Here is a 25,034-nt window from a genome sequence, read left to right as displayed (position 1 = left end):
GTCTGAGCTGTGGTAAGATTTTAACATGGGAGCGATAGTTACTGTTTCTGCACACTGTTTCCCATGGTCATTCCTCAGCAGCAAGCTCCTGTTGCACTTTTTAGCCTTTGCTGGAAGAAAGACGTGAAACAGTTGTGAACCTACTAACTGTCATTTGGCAATGCCTCTCTGCTTTCTTCTGGTGCAGTGACTGTAGCCTGATGTGGCCTTCAGATACTACGAATACAGTATCATGGCCACGCTGGCTGGACACACACAGCCAGTGCTAGAAGACCTTTCACCAAAGATATCCCACGTGGATTTGTGTATAAACTCATGCTTTGTGTTTTGAATTAATTCTTGACTTGTTTTCGTAGGTGTTAATTTGCTTGAAAAACTGAATGAAGTGACTGGTTTAGCAGCTAATGTCACAAGATCTGTTTAGTCATTGTTGGCTACTTCCTAAATGGTTGAGAAAAGTTAACTTCTCCTTCAGTTTTGTTCCAATGAATGGCTCTTGAGGAAAATTAAGACAGGCGAATGAAAAAATAGACTTCAGTAGCAGGTATCTCTGTGGCAGCTGGAGCTGAATGCACTACTCTACTTTCTGGGTATTCTCTAGAAACAACATTCAAGGGTAACTGCTTCTCATCCTGAGGGAAGACCAACACTTGCCACTTTTTTTCAAATGGCACTACTTAGACATTTCATGCATCATTTTCACTTAGTAAGCACCTCACAAAAACCTTTTTAGTTAGTGTTTGGGTTACTTTAATTCGACTCACAAGTGCATTTTTCTAAGCTGCCGTAAATATTTTTAGAGCCTACTTTTTTTTTTTTCAAATTTGTCAACCATGTGGAGGATTTTAAATATGCACATGTCAAAGCCAGGAAGGCTTTTTTTTTTTTTTTTGTAATATTGTGCTTCCAAACTACTGATGCTTATAAGATGCTAAACTGTTACGGATGAAGTGATTCCAGCAAAGCCCTGGTAGACCTAATCTCTGCTGAAAACAGCATGGGGAGGAAAGAGAAATCGGCTTTAAAGAAGTTCTGCACTTGGGATAAAAACTAGATATGTATTATGGCATAAGTAGTCTATGAGTCAAGTAAATGGGAATCTCCAAGACTGAGTCAGCAGTCACAGGGTGATTCCTAGTCCTGTGCCCTGGCCATACCTTCCTCCTACTCTTTTATTTTTGGACAAACTTGTCCACAAGATGATGTCTGTCATAACCTCTTCAGAGTGCCTCGGCTGCATGCTCAGCACAACAGAAAAGAAGGAGTAGCTGGATTCCCCAGTCCCTCCACCTAAAACCAAAACACAATAGGCTGGGCAGCACTTGTGCTTATTAACAGCATGAGGTTCTGACCAGTGCTTCTCCCAACCCTGTACCAAAACTGCAAGGAAGGAGGGAATGAGTACTCACTCTTTGGTGAGTTGCTAATTTGTTTTCTGGGGCTTATGATACAGGCAGAAACATACCCATTTTTGTGTCCATAGCACCAGCAAACGATTTGATTACAGAATGCATAGTCGAGGACTAACCGTAAATCAGTATGTGCAGCTGTCTGTTGTACCTTGGAACAGCCCATGTCTCTTGGGTGGGACCTAATGATGCCCTCTTTCATCTAGCCTTGACCTGTTCATTTGGACTGAAGTGGGAGCACGCCCTGAACACTCTTGATCCAGACCAGTTCTTGTGCTGAGGTTTTTTTGGAATGCTGTTTATGATCCTGTAGTGATATAAGAAACACAAAGCTTCCTTGTATTCCACAGGGAGCTGGATTCAGTGTGTCACATTGCAGCATACTGCATATCTCATCTCCTATCTTTCAGACACTAATTCAGAAACTGTGTCTGAGTCATTCAGGTTCAGAGGCTATGTAGTAGCGTGTAAAGCCTTCAGAGCTCTGCCTCACAGCCCACACTCTGCCTTCTGCGGCTGCCCCTCAAGCCGTGATCTCACCACAGCTGGCATCGCAGCTCATGTTGATAGCATCTGGGCTGCAAATGCTCAAGTACTTTACACGCTTCACGTCAGCCTCTTGATGTTCATACACCCAGCAGTTCAATAAGAAGCTGCTGGCAGAAGAACAATTCTCGTATCATTACCAACACTGGACATTTCAAATGAAACTCTGAAAGCCTTTTGTACCATGTTTCTGAACTGATAAAGGCCTTTGCCCAGAACACCTCTCTTACAAAGCATTTGTTTCCAAATCAAGATAGATCAGGTCATTATTACTGTGAGCATCTTTCACTAATACATTCGTTACCTTTTGAAACAGTGGTGATATTCTTGTGATGCAGTGTGACATGTCACAGAGCTTGCATAAAGTCAGCCTTCGTGTAACTGATGCTGAAATAGGAAATGTGTGTGTGTGTATATATATTTCTTTCTCTTTAAATCCAAGATACTGATTTTCCCAGAAGGCACCTGCACAAACCGATCTTGCCTGATCACATTTAAACAAGGTAAGAGATTTTGTCACGTTTTTGTTGGAAAATACTGTGTGAAATACTAATTTGGTAGTATACTTCTGCAGGTACATCATCCACAACAGCATTGTAGTAATGTCTTATGTCATTAAAACGTCAACATTGTAGTAATGTCTTATATCATTTAAAGTTTGAGTGGCACTAAAGCTACTATTTTATACCAGTCAGTTTACTTTTCAGATTTTTAGTATTTTGAAGGATGCAAGATGTCTTTGATGTATACAGTTAGTTGGTTGGGTTTTTTCTGGTACAGTTTTCATCTAATTTATTTACCCAGAAACTTGACTGACTATTATGAAATGAATTACCAAAATACATGCTACTTATGATGTTCTTTGAGCTCAACTTACAGTCATGACATCTTAGTTTCCTGTGAATTTTGCCATGCAAGACTGAGCAACCAAGTTAAGAAATCACTTTGCATAACACTTAGCAAGGAAGGCCAATAGATTATTGTTAACACAGAAAGGTACTTGATAGCATCAGTGATCATTAGACAGTTGTGCTGCACTTCAGTTAAAGCCACGGTGCTCTCCTTTCCTACTGTTGTACAGTGTCTTGGGTAGCAAAGATCCAAAACCAGTACTACATGCTGAGATCCGTATGATTTACGAAGATGATCAGAACAGAGAATGGTTCAGGAAGTGCTTAACAGCCTTGTGAACATCTAATCCTTTGAAATGAATGTCAGTCAACGGGGAGATAATACACAGAAAATTAGTTTCAACAGTCCAGGAATCTTAGGCAACTTTCTCCTTGAAATGGAGACTAGCCCTTTTCTGTCCTGACATCTTGCTAATTGCGCTGCTGATTTAAAAAAAAAAAAAAAAAACAACACAAAAAAACCAAACACAAAACCACACACACAAAGAATCCTAAAAAAAACAACCAAACAAAAAAAACCACAGCAAAACAACCAGTTCTCATTCTTCTCACCTTTAAAAAAGATTTCTCTTTCCAGATACCACATCTGACATGAGTCATTTAAGGCTCCCACCTCCTGTATTAACCTTAGTCCTAACGATCAATTCTACTTTGTGGTTGCAGGTGCCTTTGTGCCACAAGTCCCTGTACAACCTGTGTTGCTCCGATACCCCAACAAGCTGGTAAGCAGGACAGTCTTCTATCACTGACTAGTAACACAGAAGTAAAAATCCTGACTGAAATGATACCTACGATAATTGTCACTGAAGAATCTATTATCCTGAGCTTTAGGATTGGAGAGCTCCTGGAAGCAGCCAGGCTTCCCAAGTGTCACCACAGTGTAGTTGCTATTCTGATTGTGGAAAACTTATTGCTGGGCTTCTTAGCTAATGTTAAAGTAAGAAGGAGCACAGGAAAGTGTTGCAGCGGAAGTTAGAAACTTCCTGCAAAGCCACAGAGCCTGTACTTTGAAGTCTAAAATGCACACAACTTCCCTACTAGTTACCATTTTTTGTTTAAGCTCAAAATACTTTTACTGCAGAGAGGGGGGCTTGCGAAGTTTCTCCTTTGCAAGTGCCTCCACCACCCCCTCCTGCAGGCTCCACAGGAGGGCAGCTTTGCAGATGGTTCTTTTCAAGCACCTTTCTCTTGTTTACACTTTCTGCCAAGGACAGGGGTACAGACACATGGCTCTGCTTCACTGACAGGTGCAATGCTGGGACATGAGCATCCAGAAACGACAAAACCTTCCATTGATAATGGTTTTTGATTGTTATTGCTGTTGATATTTACAAAGATTCTTTTGTAAAATGCTTTTACAGATCAATTTCGAAACAGTGAAGTGAACCACTAAAGGGGACTGGTATCGCATTTCACTGATAGGATTTAAAGATCTGCAGTGTACATTGTAAAAATTACATACAGGAAGTAATAAACATGAATAAGGAAAAAAAAAGCAAAGCAAAAGAAGCATGATAGATTATCTATGCAGAAATGTCCTTAAAAACTAAATCACACATATTTATGAGGGTGCCTTTCTAAAGGGACCGGTGAAGTCCTCTGGAATAGTCTTACTAGATTATTTTTTCCTACTTCTGTTGCTTGGATCAGCATTAATTATTTAAAATATCTAAGAAACTATATAAATTTTATTCCCAATTGTTCATATTATCAAAAGTCTGCCATGCTTATTTCCAGATTTCTAAGGCAAAGAATCCTAGTCACTTGGACACCTTTATTTATTTTTACTACAGGACTATTAAAACCATCATCTGCTTTTACTAAACTTGGGGTTCTTCTATATTGTAATTTATCTGCTCTCTAACTTTCACCTGATTTTGTCATATATTTCTGTGTTTTATTTTTTCCTTAGGATACTGTGACCTGGACATGGCAGGGCTATTCACTGTAAGTTTCTTAATCCTACTGAAAATTACATACAGAATTTTTTTCCCCTATTGCTAAACAGTCTGCCAGACTCAGCTAAGCCAAGACACATGTTCTTCTAGGTCTGTTTTTAAGAGGGGGAAATACTTGAGGATAGTGCTGTCTCGCAGTAGATTTCCTATCTGAATGGCTAGAGAAAGGGTTTGCAATGGGGAGGCATTGTTCCAGCTCTGTCACTGTTTTGTTCAATTTTCTCCTATGTTTTGCGTACACTAGAGCAAAAGAAAGATGTGAAGTTCTTGCTCTTTGAGGAACAATTGTAGTCATCAAAACCCATAGATGTTTACTGTTTCTTACATAGTATACAAACAAGAGAAAAAATAATGTTATTTTATCCACTCTGTTTATTCATTCCTCCATCTCATTTGAAGAGTCATATGAGAGTAAAGGAAGAAGATGGGCAAAACAGGTATTAATTTTCCCCATCTTTCCCCATCTAACGTCTAGGATTCTTCTTTAGATTTTCATTTTTGCCTAACTCAACAAAAGCACTTGTTTTGAGATCCCAGTAAAGAGGCTATATATATAGTATCTGACATTGAAATAATTAAAAATATTTCAATAAACCATTTAGACAATGGGTCTGTGCTTATTTCTCAACACAAGTGGTCTTCTAATATGCTAAAATATTTTATTAAAGTATTAAAAAACCTTTACAGCTGCACTGAAAATATGTCTGGAAAATACTTTATAAGCATTCATTAAAACGTAGATTTGCAAAATCCATGTACCACATTTTCAAGTGGAATATTTAGTGTATCTAAGTGCAGTAGTACTGATTTACTAAGTGACAAAAATTTTTAAGGCACTAATTTTGAAACATGTCTGAACTAGTGGAGCAGATGATAAGCACCTTTTAAGCCATCATTAGTCGATCCTAGCACCTGCACGCTTGTAGAATGGACATTATGAAAGCCGACCTAAACGAAAATGTCCATCTCATTTAGTTTCCCAAAAATTTTTTGCTATTATTATTACTGCTGTTGCAGTTATCAGCATACTGAGAGTACTGAATATTGCAAATTCAGTAGCATACAAAAGATCTCCCCTACGAAGGTTTTATGCTGGAAGATCGAAAAGAAGCTATGTGTTCAGTTGTGAGAGATGGTGCAGGAATAGGTGAAGAAAGAAATGAAATCCGAGGTATTCTCGTGGAAGGAAGGAGGCTGCCCGTTCACTAAAAATTAAGAACAGCTTTAAGCCTGATGGCTGGATGATGAAGGCACAAATTGAAACCTGTGAGAACAGCTTGGCAAAATCACGGGAAGAGATGGGATGGATGGGGTAGAATCTCGAGATTCTTACCAAAAGTTAAGTGGAACCATGCAGATCACAAAATGCGGAACTGCCACATTCTCTGTAAACTTCCTGGATATTGCAGCCAGGATAGGACAGTATCAGTCTCCTTCTCAGAAACATCCTGACCCAGTTTCTGCTTTCACTTACTACTTCTTTTTTACTTTTGTGCCTTACTGGGAGGAATGCCTGATATTATGTGTTAGAAAATTAAGTATAAAGAGTGGATTCCTGCAGAAAGTAGAAAAGATCCCTTAATTCTTCTCTTGCCTTTTCCTTCTCTCTTTTTTATTTTGTCTAAAACAAGAAGAGAAGAAAGAGAACTTGAAGGTTTCTTGTTTCCAAAAGAACAAGTCAGAAGTGGAAGTGATTATGCTTATCCTCTTTCGCAGTTTCTTCCTCCCCCTACCTGTTGATACTAAAATTTGTGACTTTCTAAAAGCACTGAAGGTCCCAAACATAGTGACACTTCATTAACAGGTTTGTGTAAACAGTACTGTAATTTACAAAACAGCTCAGCAAATACTAACAACTCCTGGATTCAGTTCTGCAGAAGTTACTCCTCCCGTTTTGCAGATGAGAGAATAAAAGATAAAGTAAAGGTACTTCTCAGAATCAAAGCTCTTACAGCTTTAAAATCCAGTATGTATTCACCTCTTTAAAGATAAATTAACATATACACGCTTTGCTCAACAAAGAACTGTATAGTATTGTTCATATGCATGACAACAGACAAGTTGCCTCCCCAGTGAGCAAGCAGCAGGTGTATGCAGAAGCCCTGCAGAAAAATTGTTGAAAGCAACATTTCAGGGAACTTCACTGCAAGGTACTTAAAAACCTTGCCCAGTATCAGCTGTGTTTTTGTCAACGCTTTAAAAAGTTTCATCTACTGACATGCAAATACTTTGTTTTTAAATAAGTAACATGTATTTTTCTTGCCTGCAGAAAAGAACTGTGCATAATGACCCTGTGTCAGCTCTTCACAAGAGTAGAAGTTGAGGTAAGAATTATAAATATTTTTGTACTAAGATTCAGCAACCAGGGAACTTATTATTTAATGTAAATGCATTATTCACATTATTCGTCACCGTTAGTGAACATTGTCTCAGAAATAAGAACGGAATCATGGTGAGTAATGTATTTAGATTTGTTGTCCATATCTATGTATCACTTATCTGATGAGTTCCCAAAAGAAATGTCAGAAATGCCTTTATTTTTAAAGCATTGTAAAATCATTGCTAGTTATCACCACATGCATTTTACAGATGTTAAACCTAAAAATTCTAATACTTTCTGTTAAAGGTAACAACTTTTTTCCCACCTTCTCATTTCCTGCTCCCTTCAAAGTACCTTTGTCTTCCTCACCATCTTCCCAGACTGAACTCTAAAAGGTTTCTGCGACTAAGAGCCTACTTAAGGACTCTGCAAGCCGAGCCTTGTAAAATGAACCTGTTCCCTTGGTGATTAAAATCAGCTGCAAAGTACAAAGACAGATGAATGACAACTGAAGCAACATACACACTTCACAGCATCAGTACACCTACTCTAACTGCTCCCTGTCAGAGTCAACATGCAAAACACAGTAGTGGGGAGCCTGAAGAGCCACATAACTGAGATTCGATCCCTTCCTTTAAGTGATGTACTTCACATTCCTCCCAGACCACAAAGGACTGTCAGCGTGGACTAAGTTGGTTTAGGGACCTGAGGAATGGGAGAAATTCAGACAGGTTTTGCAAATTATATGGAAAACAGAATTCAGCACAGTTGTGCAAAGCTTTGTGAATACAAGCAGTGTTGCTACTACTAACAATTAGCAATATGGTCTTATTTGTGAAACAATGAAATTCGTTTTAAGGGAGCACCTTGTATACTGCAGTAGACATTTATGTTCATAAAACATGTGCTAAAGATCTAATTCTCCAGTTTTTATACAGAAGGCAGTATCTAAATAATTTATACACATGGGAGCAAGAAATATTTAACATAGCCCTTCCACTAGAAGGTTTATTTCATTTACATTCTTCAGAATGGAACTCAAACTTGCCTGTTAGAAATTAAATCCCATGTTCCAAAAGATGAAACCGAGACATGAAAAAAGATGCAGCTTTCATAGCAGCATGTGTCCCCAAAGTGGAACTAATTTCAATGCAGAAGTCCTTCCATTTCTAAAAAGAGAAGGGGCAAATTTATCTGCAGAGGGAGGGAATCAGACTACTCCTTTTAGGAGTGGACACTTCCATTGCCACCCCATACTGTGAGCAAGCAGCCTCTCCACTCCCATCAGTCCTGTGCTGCCTCTGCCTGCTGCGCATGAACAGGGCTGTACTCCTGTAGTCCAAGGGAGTGTGTGTGCATGCCGAGTCGTACTCGAACAGTTAAACTGTGGATATTGAAGGTTAGACGGTGAACCTGGCAGGGAGTTTTAGGGCTCCAAAGACAGAGCATTTGGCAGATTGTCTAAGAAGAGGGACTAAGTCAAAAGCAGAAGTAGTTTTGCTACTGCAAGAGCTGCGAAGAATTTTTCTTACAGGACTGCAGTTTGACAGAGAACGTATACTTAATAATCTTCACCAGATAAGCAGGTGGGTGTGTGAGGTCATGCATGCCACCTCAGGAGGCCAAGAAACCAAATTCTTCATCTCCACCTGTGGTTTCTGGCAAACTGGTTTTATGAATAATTGTAGGTCATTTTCTTGAAGGGGTTGGAGGTGGTGTTTAACCTACCAGAAATTTAGGTTGCTGTCGGAGCAAGACCTCAGCCTCAAACAATGTAATGACCGCTGTGAAGACCATGACCCATGTTAGATAAACTTCTCAGAGTTATGACTTCATCTCACCCAGTGATGACGCAGTTCTCTGTGCCTGTACAGTGTGCCTGTGCTTCCTCAAGTTAAGAGTTATGTGACTTCTGAAGGGGAGCTGTAATAAGCGGGGACATGTGTCAGACTTGAACGGAGCAGGCAATTGCTTATAGAAGGAATGAAATCTCAAACTTTCATGTGAACAGCTGGACCTCTGCTGTCTTTACAGGGGAGAAAACTTTTAGCTATAAACACGAAATTGTTACGGCTATTTGACACATAACCAATGCCATAATCTCAATGTTTTTAATCATAAAGAGGCAGCAATCCTTAAAAACAAACATTAAAAGGCTGTTCGGGATGGACAGCATTTATAGGGGACAGGTACCGCTGTATGAGTGCATCACCAGCAAGTGCAATATAACTGAAGCAACATATTGACACATAATTAGCAACTGTGTCCTCCAATGAACCATGAGCAACACCTTACACTTTTCTAGAATTGCTGTATTCTAGGATTTAAGGGCAAGATTGCGGAGCGGGGAGTAGCAGAACTGAGAAAAGGCATGGTAAACAGCACGGCAAGCGAACGCTGTAGGCTGACGTAGGAAGAACAGAGTGCTCCTGCACACACACTACTTTGCAAGCAAACAGATGCTGATTCATGCTAGGTTAGATAATAATTCATCTATAGCACGTGTTTAGTGTAATGCTACTTCAGCTTCTTACATGTTAACTTTGAATAAATCCTCAACAGTACATGTGTTGCCACTTAGATATCTGGGATGTTTTCTGGGTTTGGGAGAAGACAGGGTTGTTTTCTTGGGGTTTTTTCACTCTCTGCTTAGAGTTCCAGAATTTTACAATATTGCTATCTGGTTAGTGCTGTACTTACAGTTCAGAACTAAGATTTCTTAACATTTTTATCATGGAATAAAATCTTACAGGAAACTTACCAGTCACATACTGACAGATCCAATTAATAGGTACAAGGTGAGACTGCAGTGTGTATTTAAAAACATCATAAATCTTACATACACTATTCCAGTATATAACATCACTTATAAAGGGTCTTTGAAAAGGAGCGTACAGTATTTCAGACTCACATTCTTATCAATATAGCCTTTAATTTCCTAACTAAGTATGCATTTATTATACTTTCCTTCTTTGGGGGTTTGAGTTTTCCATATTAAAGCAGCTTCTACCAATCGTTAAGAGGCAGGTTTGGACGAACTCTCTGTGTGGCTAGGGCAGAGGAGCCCAAGTGGTTTCCAAGGCGCTTGAGACCTCTAGTGTCCAGTTCCTTCATTGCATGGCTATTTTTTTTCTCCTGTTTTTCCCCCATTCCAAACATTAACAAGAAATTGTCCATGTTGCTAATAAGGTGGTGGCTATTAAATTGATTGGCTAATTCATCTCTTTCAGTTTCTGCCTGTTCATGTTCCTACCGAGGAAGAAAAGAACAATCCCATTCTTTTTGCCAACAGAGTCCGACAAACCATGGCAACGTATGTAATCGGTCGTGAATAAAATCTTTGAGAACTTTTCTTTTATATCCAGCAATTCCGTATATATCCTAGACATAAAGTACAACTTCGTCAAGTCCCAGGTACTGTATACAGGACTAAAACGTCATGATTGTTTTTACATGGAGCACAAAGAAGGTTGTCTTACATTGGAACATAATATGTTCAATTCATGGAAAGCTGCAATAAATTTCTCCCTTATTTGCTTGGCAAGAATAAGCGGGTGGTTTGTTCTCCAAGGTTACTGGGCTGTATTTACAAGACTGTAAATCGTAAAACATCATGACGCTGCCATAATGTAGTTTCACAGTATGGTTCCATAGGTTCCCAAAACGGCATGCATTGCTTTATCCTACTTGCAGCAGTACCGTAATGAATTATCATTTGTTTTGTATATTAGCATTAAAGCCAAACTGAGACAGAGAACGGAAACAGTCAACTAAAAGAAAATCTAATGTAAGAAACTAATTTTTCTTTTTTCTTAATTCTATTTCAGTGCTTTGAATGTGCCAGTCACTGACCACACTTTTGAAGATTGCAGACTGATGATTTCTGCAGGACAGCTGACTTTACCCATGGAAGCTGGGCTGGTGGAGTTCACCAAAATTAGCAAGAAACTCAAGTAAGGGAAGTTGAGCTGTTGGTAGCATAATTACTGCAGTGCTGCAGGTGTTGAGGGCCATCTACAAAAGGCTAAATAACATAACAACTGACTTGGCCTCGTGTAACATAGTGTATTTATGGGTACAACTCACATACACAAACTATGGAAATCAGAGATGGGGCAAATCCCAGTAACAACTAATCCCAGGTAATTTTTGTGGGCAGTGTTACAAGAGGAAAAATGCATTTTTCTAATCTTTTATGGATTTTTCTCACAAAAAGGTGAGGAGGGTAGAGCAGTGCCTGTTTTAGGCACTTGATGGTAATCCTGGTGCCCAGTTTACACTGCTTTCGTGGAGGTGCAGAGGCAGTGTGTGGTAGGAAGTAAAAAACCTTCTTTCCAGCCTGAGACTTCAGCCACGGGCTTAGTGTTAGTTGTACTGTGCAGCCATGTTTCCCTACTGGTGTTGACTTTTCCTGTCTGGATACAGTGGAATTTGACAGAACCACTTAACCATACAGTAACTCCATCAAGTAACCCGGTATGGCTGTGTCAGATTTGAAGTATGTGCACAGTGAATCTTGCCTTATTACATATATGCTATCTATCCATTTAAGGAACTCTGCCTGGAACAATCTTCAATAGTTACATGGCAATCCTGGTTATTCTTACTGAGGTGCAGTGGTGTATTTCTGCAGAGAGATCAGATACTCCTCAGGCTGCAGCAATACTAGTGTTTGAGTAGAAAGTTAGTTAATAGAGCGGAGATTTATTCCTTTCTGGAATTAGGAAATATTCACTCTAGAGCATGGTGTGAATTTATGGTAACGAAAAGCTCTCTGCTAAACTATCCTAGTTACTGGACAGATGATTCTAGATTTGGGAAGTTACTGTAAGGAAGTCTGACATACCCAAGCATAGAACTGCCTGCTTTTAATATTAATAACCAGGGGGAGCAGTCCTTAATTGCTGATTTATAAAATATCAGGTTGGAAGTACAGCATTTCTAATGCTGCACACACATGCTCTGTTTGGCTATTTTTCATCTTTGAACACGTAATAACTCCTACTGAAATTCCATTTGCCCAAGATCTGCTGTATAGAAATATCTCCTCTCCCTCATGTTTGCATAGCCTAAAATGGAATCATGTCAGAGAGCAGTTGGATACCTTTGCTGCTATTGCAAGTGCTTCCAAAGGGGGAAGAATTGGAATTGAGGAGTTTGCAGAGTACTTGAAGCTGCCTATTTCAGATGTTCTCAAAGAGCTGTTTCTACTCTTCGACAGGGTGAGTAGTTGGTTAACTGACTGGAAATCTTGTTGGCAATGTTTTGTTAAGAATCACATCCCAAAAGGATATTTAATTCATTATATCCAGCTTAGTAAATGCTTCTTGGTTAGCAATTCCTGTAGGCAAGATAGGTGACTCTTACAGTTTCCTTCTTAAGTTTCGATGGAAGAAGGCTGGTCACTTTGTAGCTTGTGAGATGAGAGCCATCTCTTGGACCAAGTTGCTTCACCACCATCAGATGATAATGTTCATGCTGGTAATGGCTGAATGTTTCCTTTTGCCCACCCCAGATTTTGAGCTTATGTACAGTCTGACAGCTAAATAAACTGATGTAGTTTTAAGTAGATAATTTAAGGCAGATTGAAGCTGACTAGAGCGTACGCTCCTGCTGTGTTTGTGACGGGTGCTATTAGACACTGTGAGGACTCCTCTTGCCTATCTCCAGCCATAAAGGAGGCTATGTGTTAAGCTGATCATTTAGGCTTTCCTCCATAGTCAGTAGCGATCTGTCCCATTTTCTACTTCTCTGTGAAGATGAGAAAAATTGCTCTGTGGATGTGCCACTCTGACTGTACCAGAAGTGCCAGTGAATAGAACGTAGCATAGAGTCATCTTACTTCTAGGCACCCAGTACGTGCTACAGCACAAGCCACGTGGTGTACTGCAAGTGCTTATGAACCGGAGTTTTGTTTCTTAGCTTAGGAGCTCTCCCAGCTCAGCGTCCCTCTTCCTGATCAAGTTGCTTTAGCAGTACACCTGTCCTTGCGAGGTCACTGCATTGTATATACTGATTAAAACGATTTCAGGATTTTTCCAGATAAAAAAAGGTTTTACAGAATCTAAAATAGGAAAGAGTCAAACATGTTTCCTTAATTGCTGAATGCATTGAAGCTCTAGCAGAACTTGGTACTCATCCTTTCTTCATTTCTTGCCTCCTCACGTTGGACCAGTGGCTCCTATGAACACATAGTCCGAGTCCTGAAGCACAGTATATACAGTAGAAATATGGTGTGGCAACCAAAATAATTAAGGGCAATCAAGACTCCTTTCATTTCCCCTATCTGGCACAACAGCGTCAGTGACTAGCATTAGCAATGTAACACTCAATTCACTAAAAAGTTGAAGGCATGAAAGATTGCAAGAACAGACAAGAGTCTAGTAAGCTTTCCCTGCATTCATCTTTAAGAAGATTGGCTTCACTGAGGAACAGTCACACTAATGTGGCAAGGCTCTTCTCAAATTGCTTCAGTTAGCACGGGTATTTTGAGGCTTCTGCTCTGTGGCTTTCAGCCTCATTGTTATTTTTTTTCTAAAAGGATTCCTTAAATCATATAAAGCTAACTATGCAGAGAAAAGGAATGGAGGCGTATCTACAATTGACAGAAGCTCCTGAGATCAAAGATGACTCTGGCAGCTGGAGACATGCACAGACATGGTGAAGTCTAAGCACGCAGATAAGCTGTGTTTTGCCCACGCCCAGCTCAGAGACAATAAGGCTTCGGAGAGTTACAGAAGCACTGGATCTCTGAGGAACTGCGTTCAAAAGACCTTCGCCATGTTCCTCGCTAAAGCTTTGCTGAGTGGAGGAAGTGGTAGTGGTCATGGAGGGAGCCTTGCACGTGGCCTTGGAGGTCTCCTAACAGGAGGTGGACGTGGAGGGAATATTGGAGGTCTTGTTGGAGGTCTTGTCAATCTTATAAGTGAAGCAGCAGCTCAGTATAATCCAGAGCCACCTCCACCTCCTCACAGCCATTTTACGAATGTGGAAGCTTATGAGAGCGAGGAGATCAGACAGTTTCGTCGCCTTTTTGTCCAGCTGGCTGGAGATGATATGGAAGTGTGTGCCACAGAACTAAGGGACATCCTGAACAAAGTGGTTTCCAGACATCAAGACTTGAAGACAGATGGCTTCAGCTTAGACACATGCCGCAGCATGGTAGCCGTCATGGACAATGATACAAATGGCAAACTGGGCTTTGAAGAGTTTAAGTATCTGTGGAACAACATCAAGAAATGGCAATGCGTATACAAGCAGTATGATACCGATCACTCAGGCACTGTTGGGAGAGCTCAGCTGCCGGATGCCTTGAAGGCTGCAGGGTTCCACCTGAACGAACAACTCCGCCAGGTAATTGTGCGCAGGTATGCCGACGAAGACGGTAGCATGGATTTCAACAACTTCATTAGCTGCTTGGTGCGACTGGACAGCATGTTCCGGACCTTCAAGTCCCTGGACCGAGATGGAGATGGACAGATCAAAATTACCATTGAAGACTGGCTGCAGCTGACCATGTATTCGTGAAAGCAGAGTAGCGAGAAGTAAGCTTCGTCGGGAAGATATACGTGGAAGACTACAATCCTGCACTGTAGAACTGTAGTGTTTTCCTTGTTCTAGGGCAGATGTAGCTAGTAGTAGATAGCTCAGCCTCAAGTGTTACGGTTCCTGCTGTGCATGCATTAGTCTGCCTTGCTGAAGGGTTTGTGTAAATTGTCAGTTGGACAGGTGTGTGAGTCTGCCTCAGAAAACTATCTCTAGGCTCTGAAGTGAGGGAATCTGTTGAAGGATCAAAGCTCAGTTATTTCTTCATGTCAAGTAGCTTGTATATAACCATTACATAAAAAGCTCATAAGTTTGGTGTTGATGTTGCTATTCTGATTTGTCAGCATTTGCTAAGCTGGAATAAAGCTCTGTTTGCCTGAAGGCAATCACTAGTAAAGGGAGTTGTGCAGTTATTTCTAACAAGGGGGAAAATATGAGAGTTGCAATAACTATAATGATCAATGAATTCACATAATCATGTTTAATTTCCTTCCTACTTCTGCTTTTTCATGCCTGTCTGCGGAAGCAAAACCTGAGCGGTGTTGTCAGTTCTATCTGCTGGCCAGGACAAAATTGAAGACTTACATAAGGCTACTTTTACAACCTTTTTCTCCTTCCTGTAATGCTATTAACTAGTCTTTTCTCTCTTTCCTTAAAGCCTTATTATAGTTACAATGAAAGCAACTTCAAATACTACGTTTATATTTAGAGAAGCTTGCTGTAGTAATGCAGTCACATAGCAGACAGACAGCCAAAATCAGCCTCTGGCTATCTCAGTTAAATTTTATCGGGGTGCAGCGTCCCACTCAAGCTAGTTAGGCAGTTCTAAGATCTCAACTTTTGAGTAAAGGATAAAGAAATAACATGAGCTGTCAAAGGTACATTTCTTTGAATTAAGGATTACATAGTTGATGAAAACAGCTCTTGCACTGCAATGTAACAAGGCAGGGCTTTGCTGCTTTAAAAGAAAATTGTCTAGGGTGTGTGCTAGCTGACTGGAATGTGAAAGGATGGGTTGAGTAGCAGCCTGCACACTACAGGCAGTCTCCAGATGTCAGAGTCCACATGCCCCTGCCCCTCCCCTGGCAGACATCAGTGACTGATTGAGAAATACTATATAATACCTGCAGGGCATCTGAATGCTAATAGTGTACTGTGGTTTGGGTTTGTTTCTAAATTTCCATAGCTTTGATTTCTAAATCTTGCAGTTACACTTGGCAAACAGTATTTTCCAAACTACTGAAATGCCCTCCCTGGGATACTTGCAGAAGCCTTTTATTTGCCATTTAGGAAAAAGGAACTTAAAACTTTTGCCCAGACTTTTTTCCTCCTGCACTTTGTTTAATACCAAGCTGGGTGACAGAAACAGTAAAAAGATTCGTATTGGCCCAAATTTTGTGAGACTCCCCCGGAGTACTGCATTCAGCTCTGGAGCTCCCAACATAAGAAGGACATGGAGCTGGTGGAGCGAGCCCAGAGGAGGCCATGAAGATGATCCGAGGGCTGGAGCACCTCTGCTATGCAGACAGGCTGAGAGAGGTGGGGTTTTTCAGCCTGGAGAAGAGAAGGCTCTGGGGAGATATTCTAGCAGCCTTCCAGTGCCTAAAGGGGCTACTGGAAAGCTGGAGAAGGGCTTTTGCCAAGGGCGTGTAGTGACAGGACAAGGGGCAACGGCTTTAAACGGAAAGAAGGGAGATGTGGATTAGATCTAAGGAAGTTCTTCCCTCTGAGGGTGGTGAGGCACTAGAACAGGTTGCCCAGAGAAGTGGTGGCTGCCCCATCCCTGGCAGTGTTCAAGGCCAAGTTGGATGAGGCTTTGAGCAACCTGGTGTAGTGGAGGGTGTCCCTGTCCATAGCAGGGTGGTTGGAACTAGATGATCCTTAGGGTCCTTTCCAACCCAAACCATTCTATGATTCTATGAAATTGTGATGAAAGAGGTCAGTTCCTTCCTAATGACATTCACCCCCTCTACCCCAGTTATTCAATGGAAAAGCACATGGTTATCCACAGTGGCATTTGGGCTCTGAGTAATAGAAAGGTGAGCAAGAGGGAAAAGAAAGCATGATACCTCCAGGTGAGCACCGTCCTACCAGGTTTGTTTCAGAATTTCCCTTTCTGACTAGTTAGAACTTGCATGTAGCAACAGGCAGTGGAAATTCTGGAAGTACTGCAATAGCCTCTTACATAATGAGGCTGGATATGAACACGAGAGGTGCATCCGCAATTCCTCCCCAAATGGTCCAGCTGTAGCTTCTCTGTGGTAGCCCTGTAAGTGACTCAGGATTTACTTAGCTACACATGAATGACCAGCACACACACATATTGACTTTTCCTGTTGCCTTACATAGTGAGACAAAAGTTTTGAGGCAGTAGTACTTTAAACTTGTAGTCCTTGTGCAACTGTTTATGACTGTGCAAACTTTCTTGTTTCCCAAAGTGTAAGCTTTACTGTATTAACATGAAAAACAGACAACAAAACCCTAGTTACCATAGCATGCTGCAGTGAAAATAGTAGCAGAAAACTAGTTTCCTTAAAGAAAACAAGGGCTGTTGAGGTTACCCTATGTTTTGATTATTTTAACATAAATACAAATATCTAAATATTGATGTTCTACTTTGCTATTTAGAGAATTAAAGCTCAGCTCACATGTTGCTTCCTTAAAATATTCTTGGCTGCACAGGCTGCCAACACAGCTAGATATGTGTAGGAAGACTAGTGTAAGTGCTTGTTTGCAGTGGTGCTACACAAGCATTAAAGGTTTTCCTGCATTTTCAGTTTAACTCCCATCTCCTTTTCCAGGCAACAACCCTATCATTTCTCCTTAACCAAAATGCCAGAGTGTTTGGGTGTTAGCCAGCATCCTGGGTTTAGCAGAGCTAGTCACAACATGATCTTGCAAGTATAGTAAGTTTATTTCCTACTCCAATGACTGGAGTTCTGTGTATCCGATTGCACTCAGTTTTGATTACTGGGTTTTAGCACTTTAATCAAAGTAATATGGCCCTTATTAGCTCTTGTCATTTTCCCATGTGCAGCCACAGCTGTGTTAACGTATTTCAGAAGTTGTTTTCTAATGAGACTATTTTACTTCCCAGTTCTTTCCCTGGGATACATATTCTTAACTTTAAAAATGAAAGAAAAAACATTCGAATCTCATCAAACAATCCTTTGCTAAGAATACAGTCTATAAAACTGTCCAAAAGTAATATTCCATTGAACTTTCAACAATTATCTACACTATTGCTTCAGTTGTTTTAAGAGTTTAGGTTTATAATGATATATTTTAAAGTTAGATTTCTTATCTCTATTACAAGAACTATGATGTAGCGAAAATATTTAAAGTCAAACTCTGCAGCACAATGAGAGCACAGATTTGTAAATAAAACAGCATTTATGAGTGAACATTGTCCTTTTCTAATTATTAAAAACTGTCAAGATTTATATCCCTTAGACACACATCACAGTAACTTAAAGACTCTTCATATTTTTGCTAAAAAGTTTCCCTAAAATTCACAGGTCTTTAAAGTACAATACGCTCAAAGGTTACATGTCTTCAAAAAAGATTTGTCAGATCATCAAGACAAAGAAATAACAGTTGTCTGTGCAAAACAGTCCTGAATTGGTTTTGAAGGCTAAATAAAAGTGTATCTTCGGAGTTTTAAATCGTGTCAAATGTATAACTTGATAAAGTTAGTAATGAACACATTATTACACATATTTTGTTCATCAAGGACTCTTAAAACCTGAATTCAACAACAGAAATCCCTCTTTTGTAGAACCCCAGAGTTTCAAAGCACTCTACAGAGCAGCCTTAGCATTTCTCCACTTGCAAGATCCATGTTCCGCTCTTTAGCAGCAGGATTTACTGCATCAACAGGCTGTACTTGTGCTGGCATATATTTTATTGCTGAAGGTTCTCAGGAAGAATTAACTCTGGGCAAGAGCCTCACTGTTGACCTGTTTATTCTAGGATGTTGCATTGGTCTCTGAAATTCAGCAATTGCCAGTTACCTTAAACACATGTATCCCAGTTCTTGTTAGCGGCTTCTTGCAGGTCATACACTAAAGAAAAACTTTTTAAAGTTGTTTTAAATCTTTTTTGTTTGGGTGTTTATAAGGTAGAAATTAACACCTGATTTCTAGTATTGAAAACATGTGTATTGCTACTTCAGCCCTGTTGCTACATATATTTAGGAAGCTGTTTGTATTTTTTCCAAGAAGAACAAATACTTTTAGTGTTGTGAAGTGTCTTAGTGCATGTTGTATAATTGATTTATGCAACAGCTTTTAAAGTGATTTGCAATATCAGCTGTAACACTGCCATGCATATCTTGGTTACAGAATGGAGATGGCACCATCGACTTCAGAGAATATGTCATTGGTTTGTCTATTCTTTGTAACCCGGCCAACACCGAAGAGACTATTCGTATGGCATTTAAGGTAAGTTCAATTTAGTGTAAATCTACCAACCTGACAAATCAAGACTGACTGTAAATCTGTTAGCTTCCAAATCATAAGTTTATAGCTTCAATCTGTTATGCAAATGTGAGTAATACTCTTAAACCAATTGACATTTCGAGTGTGAAGGGGAGGGGGGAGGCAGGCATCAGCTTCATAGAAAAGGGTTGCAAAGACCATGTGAAAGCACTAATGAATATGTAACTTGGCAGGCTAACTCCAAAAATGATTCAGCAGCACTTGCAGTTTTTTTGCCTGAGGTTTTTTCTGCTGTGATTCTCAATGTCACAAGTAGACAATAGATGGAGCAATATCCTCTTGTGGGTCAAGAGCTCAGTAGAGTCACTGTTGTTAAAAAAGAGGAGGAGAAAGAAATCAAGAAGGGTCTTCAGGACAGACACATCCAAAATTGGGCTGCATCTAACATCATCTATTGGCTTGTACTGTGGTGTCCTGATAGTACAAGCAGTCAAGGAGCAGTAGCTGCTTTCAGATCTCAGGTGCAAGCAGGCAATGTGACCAGAGATGCCCAGGTTGTGAATCTCTGACTAGGAAAATGCTTGAGTGGCTTCTTTTTAAGTAGATCTTTGACACAGATTCGGTTATTTTACCAGCTAATCTGTTCTTATGAACCATACTGAACAATATATTGAGATATAGATCATGTTAATCTTAAATTGGATACTTTTTAGTATTGATGCATGCTCAGGAAGCACCAGAATTTTAATAGCAATCTGTTACATCCACTTGGCTGCTTTACAGACAAGCGCCACAGCTGTTCAAAGTGATTGGTGCTTTTTCAGGGATGTTTTATCACGACAGATTCCTATGAAGAAGCAAGCCTAGCAGCTATTGTTGCTGTTTCATTGTTTTGTTTTCTAGACTATACTCTGCAGTATCTTAACAGTGGCACGGATTATAAAATTAGTAATTTGTTTTAATTCCCAGTTTCAGTGGGAAATGACTAGTTCAGCTGGTAAAAGCCTAAAAAGAAATGGAACTATGAGTTTCCTTTTGCTACTTGTTTTCTCTGCCACTAAATGTCCTTTCCTTTGCAATGGGAAAGTTTGCCTGTAGCAAACATTAAGAATTGCAGCCAGCCATCCCTTGTATTTCTCCAGGAGTTAATTCATAGCAGATGCTTACTGTCACTGCACTAGGAAGGATGGGATGATCAGTGTGCCTATGTTCCAGTCACCAAAATTCCTTGTTAATTACAAAAATTCCTTAGTGGGTGACAGATCACATATTCTAAAATTTAGGTATTTTATGTCAGAGCATAAACTATGGCAAGTTTAATCTGATGGCAGATGTGCCATAAGTTAATGAAAACAAAGACTAAAACCTAAGATATTCCAGTATACAGTGGCTGAATCCAGTAGACCCTCAGCATAGCTGATGGTAACAATAAACATAAACCTTTGTTTATGTTTTGTTTTCATCAGTTTTGTGAACTAGTGCTGTGACGTTTGTTTGTTATTGCAGATTTGCTACATACTTTTCTTATTAGAGAATATTCTAATCTCAGCTGTAGCATGTACATTGCTTTGCAAAGTGTCTGCTTCGTCTTATTCCAGAAAAAAAAAAACCTACAATTTTTTGCAAGAGAAAGTAGCTGAGATGCAACCAGTCTCTTCAAATCCCAGGCATTGTCTGCAGATCACCTCTTGAACGCTAGCAAGCTAAGAACAGAAGGTTCATGGGCAAACTGACACTAAAGTATTTCTACACATAATGTCTTTTCCAGCTCTTTGACATGGATGAGGATGGCACTATAACGGCCGATGAGTTTGCCTGTATCATTCAGTCAGCTCTGGGGGTGCCTGAGCTTGATGTTTCTATGCTCTTTAAAGAAATAGATGCAGATGAAACCGGGAAGCTGTCCTATGGTAAGTTACGCCCTCCTGTAATGAAGAGCACTCCGATAGTCATATTGACAGTAAGAGCTTCCTACCTTTTTCCTCCCTGAAATTATCTGATGGTTCTCATACCCTGTTTCTGGGGAAAACTGCTGGAGCACAGATCTAGATACTTTGTGTGATTTGCCTGAGATGCTTCAGAAGAAAGTAACTGGAGATCAGCCTCAGTAAAAGGAGCAGGCACTGAAATTTTTTTTGATTCTGTTGCTGCGCTATAGTATCTGTATTTTTTATATTTTTCAGATGAGTTCAAGGACTTTGCACTCAAGCATCCAGAATATGCCAAGTTGTTTACTACGTACCTAGAGCTACAGAGATACCAGTTAGATATGTTGGAGGAGGATGACATTGAGTCACCTGAAGTCAAACACAGTCCAGTTAGAAAGAATACAATCCCAGTCTCAGAAACAACACCAATTGCAAGAAATAAAGTCTGTCCTGAAGGCAATGAAGAGAATAACTCAAGTACCTCTGACAAAAAGGATGACTGAGTTAAAGAATACACCTTTTGAATTCTACAGGATTTTTTTCCCTAGCTATTCATAAGCACAATGGATATAAAATAGAGATGGCAGTTAAAATTAAAAAAAAAAAAAAAATTTCTTTTTTTACTTTCAGATCAGGAGGAGTTATTCCTGTTTGAGTGTAAGGGAAAAAACACTGTAACTATTCTGTCCTTGATGTCTGTATCACAATACTGGGAACATGTTCACTGTTGGAACTAAGTTCATGCTTCCACAAAAGTAACAGATGTGCTAAGAGGCTCCAGCACTGCACTGACCTCTCAGAAAGGAGACTGAGGAGCCCACTTGTCTAAAAACAAGTAGAGTTTTTGGTGCTGCTCAATCCCTCTACGTCCTCAACATGTCTTAAGGGAAAAAAATGATGCCAGAGTGTTTTAATTGGCAATATCCCTTAGCCTTTCTCAAGTTTCTGAGAGACACAAACGAGCTACAAGAAGCTGAGAGTTGAAGCTGGTGTTTTCTTTTAGCTGTCCTTAGATTTCCCTTAACTACTTGTGAACTATAAAGCCAAAGCTTCTGAACAAGACATGCTGATGCACTGATGCTAACAGAAACAGCTTTAGGCCTAAAGGCTAGTTAAAGATGGAAATGGCTGCACTTCTAACAACAAAAAACTAATTGCAATTCCAAGATAGCAGCTCACAGTCTACAGGAAAATGCAGACAATGAGACCGAAGAATTAATGGACTATTTCAAAATAAATAGAATGTTGTTTACAGTAACAACTGTTCAGGATCACATTAGGAGGAACATTTCAAACTTCAGCATGTTTTTATTCTAGTAATTATCGACAGAGGAATGTGACCTTGCTCTGCAAAACTTAAAAGGCAAATATGCTGTCAAGCCATAGTTCTAGTAGGTAGTGTCTACTCTAAAGTTGTCTCCTAGAAACCACGTTTGCATTACTGTGCCATTACTCAGTATGTTCTTGGAGTTTGATTCAAAACCAAGCTCTGTCTCATCGATGATTTGAGTATATTTGTATGTTCTAGTGCACTGGAAATTGGGCCTTCACCTTTTTCCATGCTTCTTCTGAATGCACTTTATACAGTATTTAATATAGATAGGCATTTACGCAAGTAACTTCTAAATAAAAACTTGAAAGGGGTGGAATGATAGGCAGAATGACAACACTGAGATGAGCAAAGTCTATAATGTCTAGTATCAAAAATAACCACTTCTCAGCAGGTTTCACATGTGAAATGGTAACCTCTGCCTCGTAAGTTACTGTTTGCATTGTCTGGCTGCAAGTTCATTGCCATGTTTAATGTTTCTGTGTTTATAATTGTGCCTATCCTGATGTTTCACGTGCTTAAAATAAATTTATATTTTTAAAAGACTTCACTTAACAGCTAAGTCTTTTTAGTACAGTGGGAAGGGTACTCTGTCTACCTTACAGGGCTGGGAGGATTCCCAGGCAATCATCCTTACGATGTCTTACCTTGATAAACATTGCAACGTGAAGTTGGCATTTTTCATTCTGAGTGTGATGGCACTTTTCTTTATGATGAGGGTAGAAAAAGTCGGACAGGACTGATGGTCTTCCGAAGAGTTATTTCTGCTGACTATCTCAGCAAGAGGGGATACAATGCAAAGATTTGCAGGTACGTGGAGAGATACCACCATTTTCTGATGGAAAATAATGCATTGCTATTTACAGGTAAAATGAGTGTCCTCAATCATAGCTGAGAAGCAACAATCATGGCTTTGTGTAGCATCAACATTAGGAGAGGATTTTCTTTCACTTTAGAGAAGGAGAAGCAGGAGTTACTCTAACCTGGCTGTACAGTTAGCTGGAATACATGTTAATTCCTTGGCAAGGATGCTTTTGCCTACCGTGTTAACCGAAGTCCTCAGCTTTTCAACCAGTAGTAACCTCTTCAAAGACAACTTCTGCTCCAACCAGTAAGAAAAAGACAGGTGGGCAAGATGACAAAGACAACCACTTCAAAGTTTTGGAATGCCACGAGTGCCTTACGAGTGCTCCTGTTGAATGCAGCCACATTCAACAACTGGAGAACTATGCTGCCCCATAGTGTAGGGGTGATTTTGTAAAAACCTGCAAGTCACACAAGCGCTTTGCAAGTAAAGATAAAAATATTGTGTCTATAAATCTACATATCCCAATAGTTTAAGGAGGAAAGGCCACAAATGGGTTTGGTATGTAGCAGTGATTCAACTATGGTCTGAAAAGAAATCAGCTAAACGTTAGAGACACTAACTCAATATACACACATCTGCTTGATGTGCGGGAAGGGAATACATTAATTTCTAGGCATCACTGTGCCTCAGGGAGCTTTTAAAAGGACTAAACTAAAAGCAGTCTGCAATAAACAGGCATTACATTAAGTGGCAGAGCAGGAACTAAACAGAAGGAGGTTAAAAACACTAAACAGAAAATGGTTCTCAATCAGACGTTTAGGGATGACACCTTTCTGCCTGGGACTTCCAGAGGTGTGAGTCTAGTTCTACAAGTTTTGTAGAGTCCTGCACAGTAGAGCTAGAAAGGCATGTTTGGTCCCATGTCATCATAGGAAACATCATTTATTTAATCTGTACTCCTCTGCCATGCTGTAACATGGATTTTATGATAAATCCTTCACAGATACCAAAATAAGACACTGTAAAGTGAACAAGGTGAGAATCAGATGAGGACAAGTCTATTACAAGAGGAAAACCCAACTAATTCTTAAGAACAGAGGCCTATGGGCTGCTGGTTTTCATGTTTTCTGATAACTACGTACATACACTAGAAATAAATCTCATTTATGTTTTTTAAAAGCTAGGCTCCTGTTTCTGAACACGAGAGGCAATGGCGGGTCACCTACAACAGCAGGCCTTGTTCACCCTGGAACAAGGAAGATATTAATACTGTAAGTCCGGATCAATTTGTTTAAGGAAGGTGAATCAACAGGGTCTCCACTGGCCACACCAGAGGTTGGTTTCTGAGGGAAAGATCCTCTGATTCGAGAAAATTCGAACTGTATTTGTACTTCCTTTGCTGTATCAGTGGTGCTGCCTAAATAAATGCAGAAATAGAGTAAGACATCCAGGTTCCATGTCGGATCTTAGTGCTATAAGATCTGGTTCTAAACTGCCAAAATCACATAGTTCCTGGCTGGCTGCTGTCCATCAGTAGTGCTGTGAGAGCAGTAATGCTTCCAGAAAGCATCTGAAAATGGATCTCCCATTCTCACAGCCGATAGCTGTGCAGCATCAGTCAGAGCTACCGAGGCAGGCAGTGGCTGCTGCTTCTGAGCTTTTCTGCTCATCTACGCCAGAACAAGAGAGGCACCAAATCATATTCCCACAATGTCCCTGTGGGTGTTACCTCCTTTCCCTTATCAGCTTGCTCCATAATGTGGGGGAAAAAAATTTTCAGTGATTCCCAAATGATTTGCACAGGAAATTTTGCAAGATGGCTGTGTGCTCTGCCTGTTCA

General features: G+C 40.0%; 2 protein-coding genes across 2 annotated transcripts in view; both read left to right on the top strand.

Annotated features, from left to right (window-relative positions):
• Nucleotides 1-21,560, top strand: part of LPCAT2 (lysophosphatidylcholine acyltransferase 2) — a 30,310-nt gene extending 8,750 nt beyond the window's left edge. The window contains exons 5-14 of the mRNA XM_086620833.1: nt 2,398-2,458; nt 3,530-3,588; nt 4,779-4,813; nt 7,094-7,148; nt 10,375-10,457; nt 10,972-11,097; nt 12,213-12,366; nt 19,033-19,131; nt 20,897-21,038; nt 21,312-21,560. Of these exons, the coding sequence (XP_086476959.1) occupies nt 2,398-2,458; nt 3,530-3,588; nt 4,779-4,813; nt 7,094-7,148; nt 10,375-10,457; nt 10,972-11,097; nt 12,213-12,366; nt 19,033-19,131; nt 20,897-21,038; nt 21,312-21,559 (1,062 nt within the window). The 3' untranslated portion in view covers nt 21,560. The remainder of the gene's footprint in view (nt 1-2,397; nt 2,459-3,529; nt 3,589-4,778; nt 4,814-7,093; nt 7,149-10,374; nt 10,458-10,971; nt 11,098-12,212; nt 12,367-19,032; nt 19,132-20,896; nt 21,039-21,311) is intronic.
• CAPNS2 (calpain small subunit 2) lies at nt 13,802-14,671 on the top strand. Its single transcript, XM_009987971.2, has one exon. It carries the CDS (start codon nt 13,802-13,804, stop codon nt 14,669-14,671), a length of 870 nt encoding a protein of 289 aa, XP_009986273.2.
• Nucleotides 21,561-25,034: the final 3,474 nt, after the last annotated feature.

The sequence above is a fragment of the Tauraco erythrolophus genome, chromosome 15, assembly GCF_009769465.1.
Source record: "Tauraco erythrolophus isolate bTauEry1 chromosome 15, bTauEry1.pri, whole genome shotgun sequence".
NCBI lineage: Eukaryota > Metazoa > Chordata > Aves > Musophagiformes > Musophagidae > Tauraco > Tauraco erythrolophus.
Note: the sequence above shows the minus strand (reverse complement) of the source record. Positions and strands in the feature narration are given on the sequence as shown.

What these genes read in the sequence shown, in the direction of transcription:
- CAPNS2 (XM_009987971.2), top strand. Translation starts at nt 13,802, where the DNA reads ATGGTGAAGTCTAAGCACGCAGATAAGCTGTGTTTTGCCCACGCCCAG.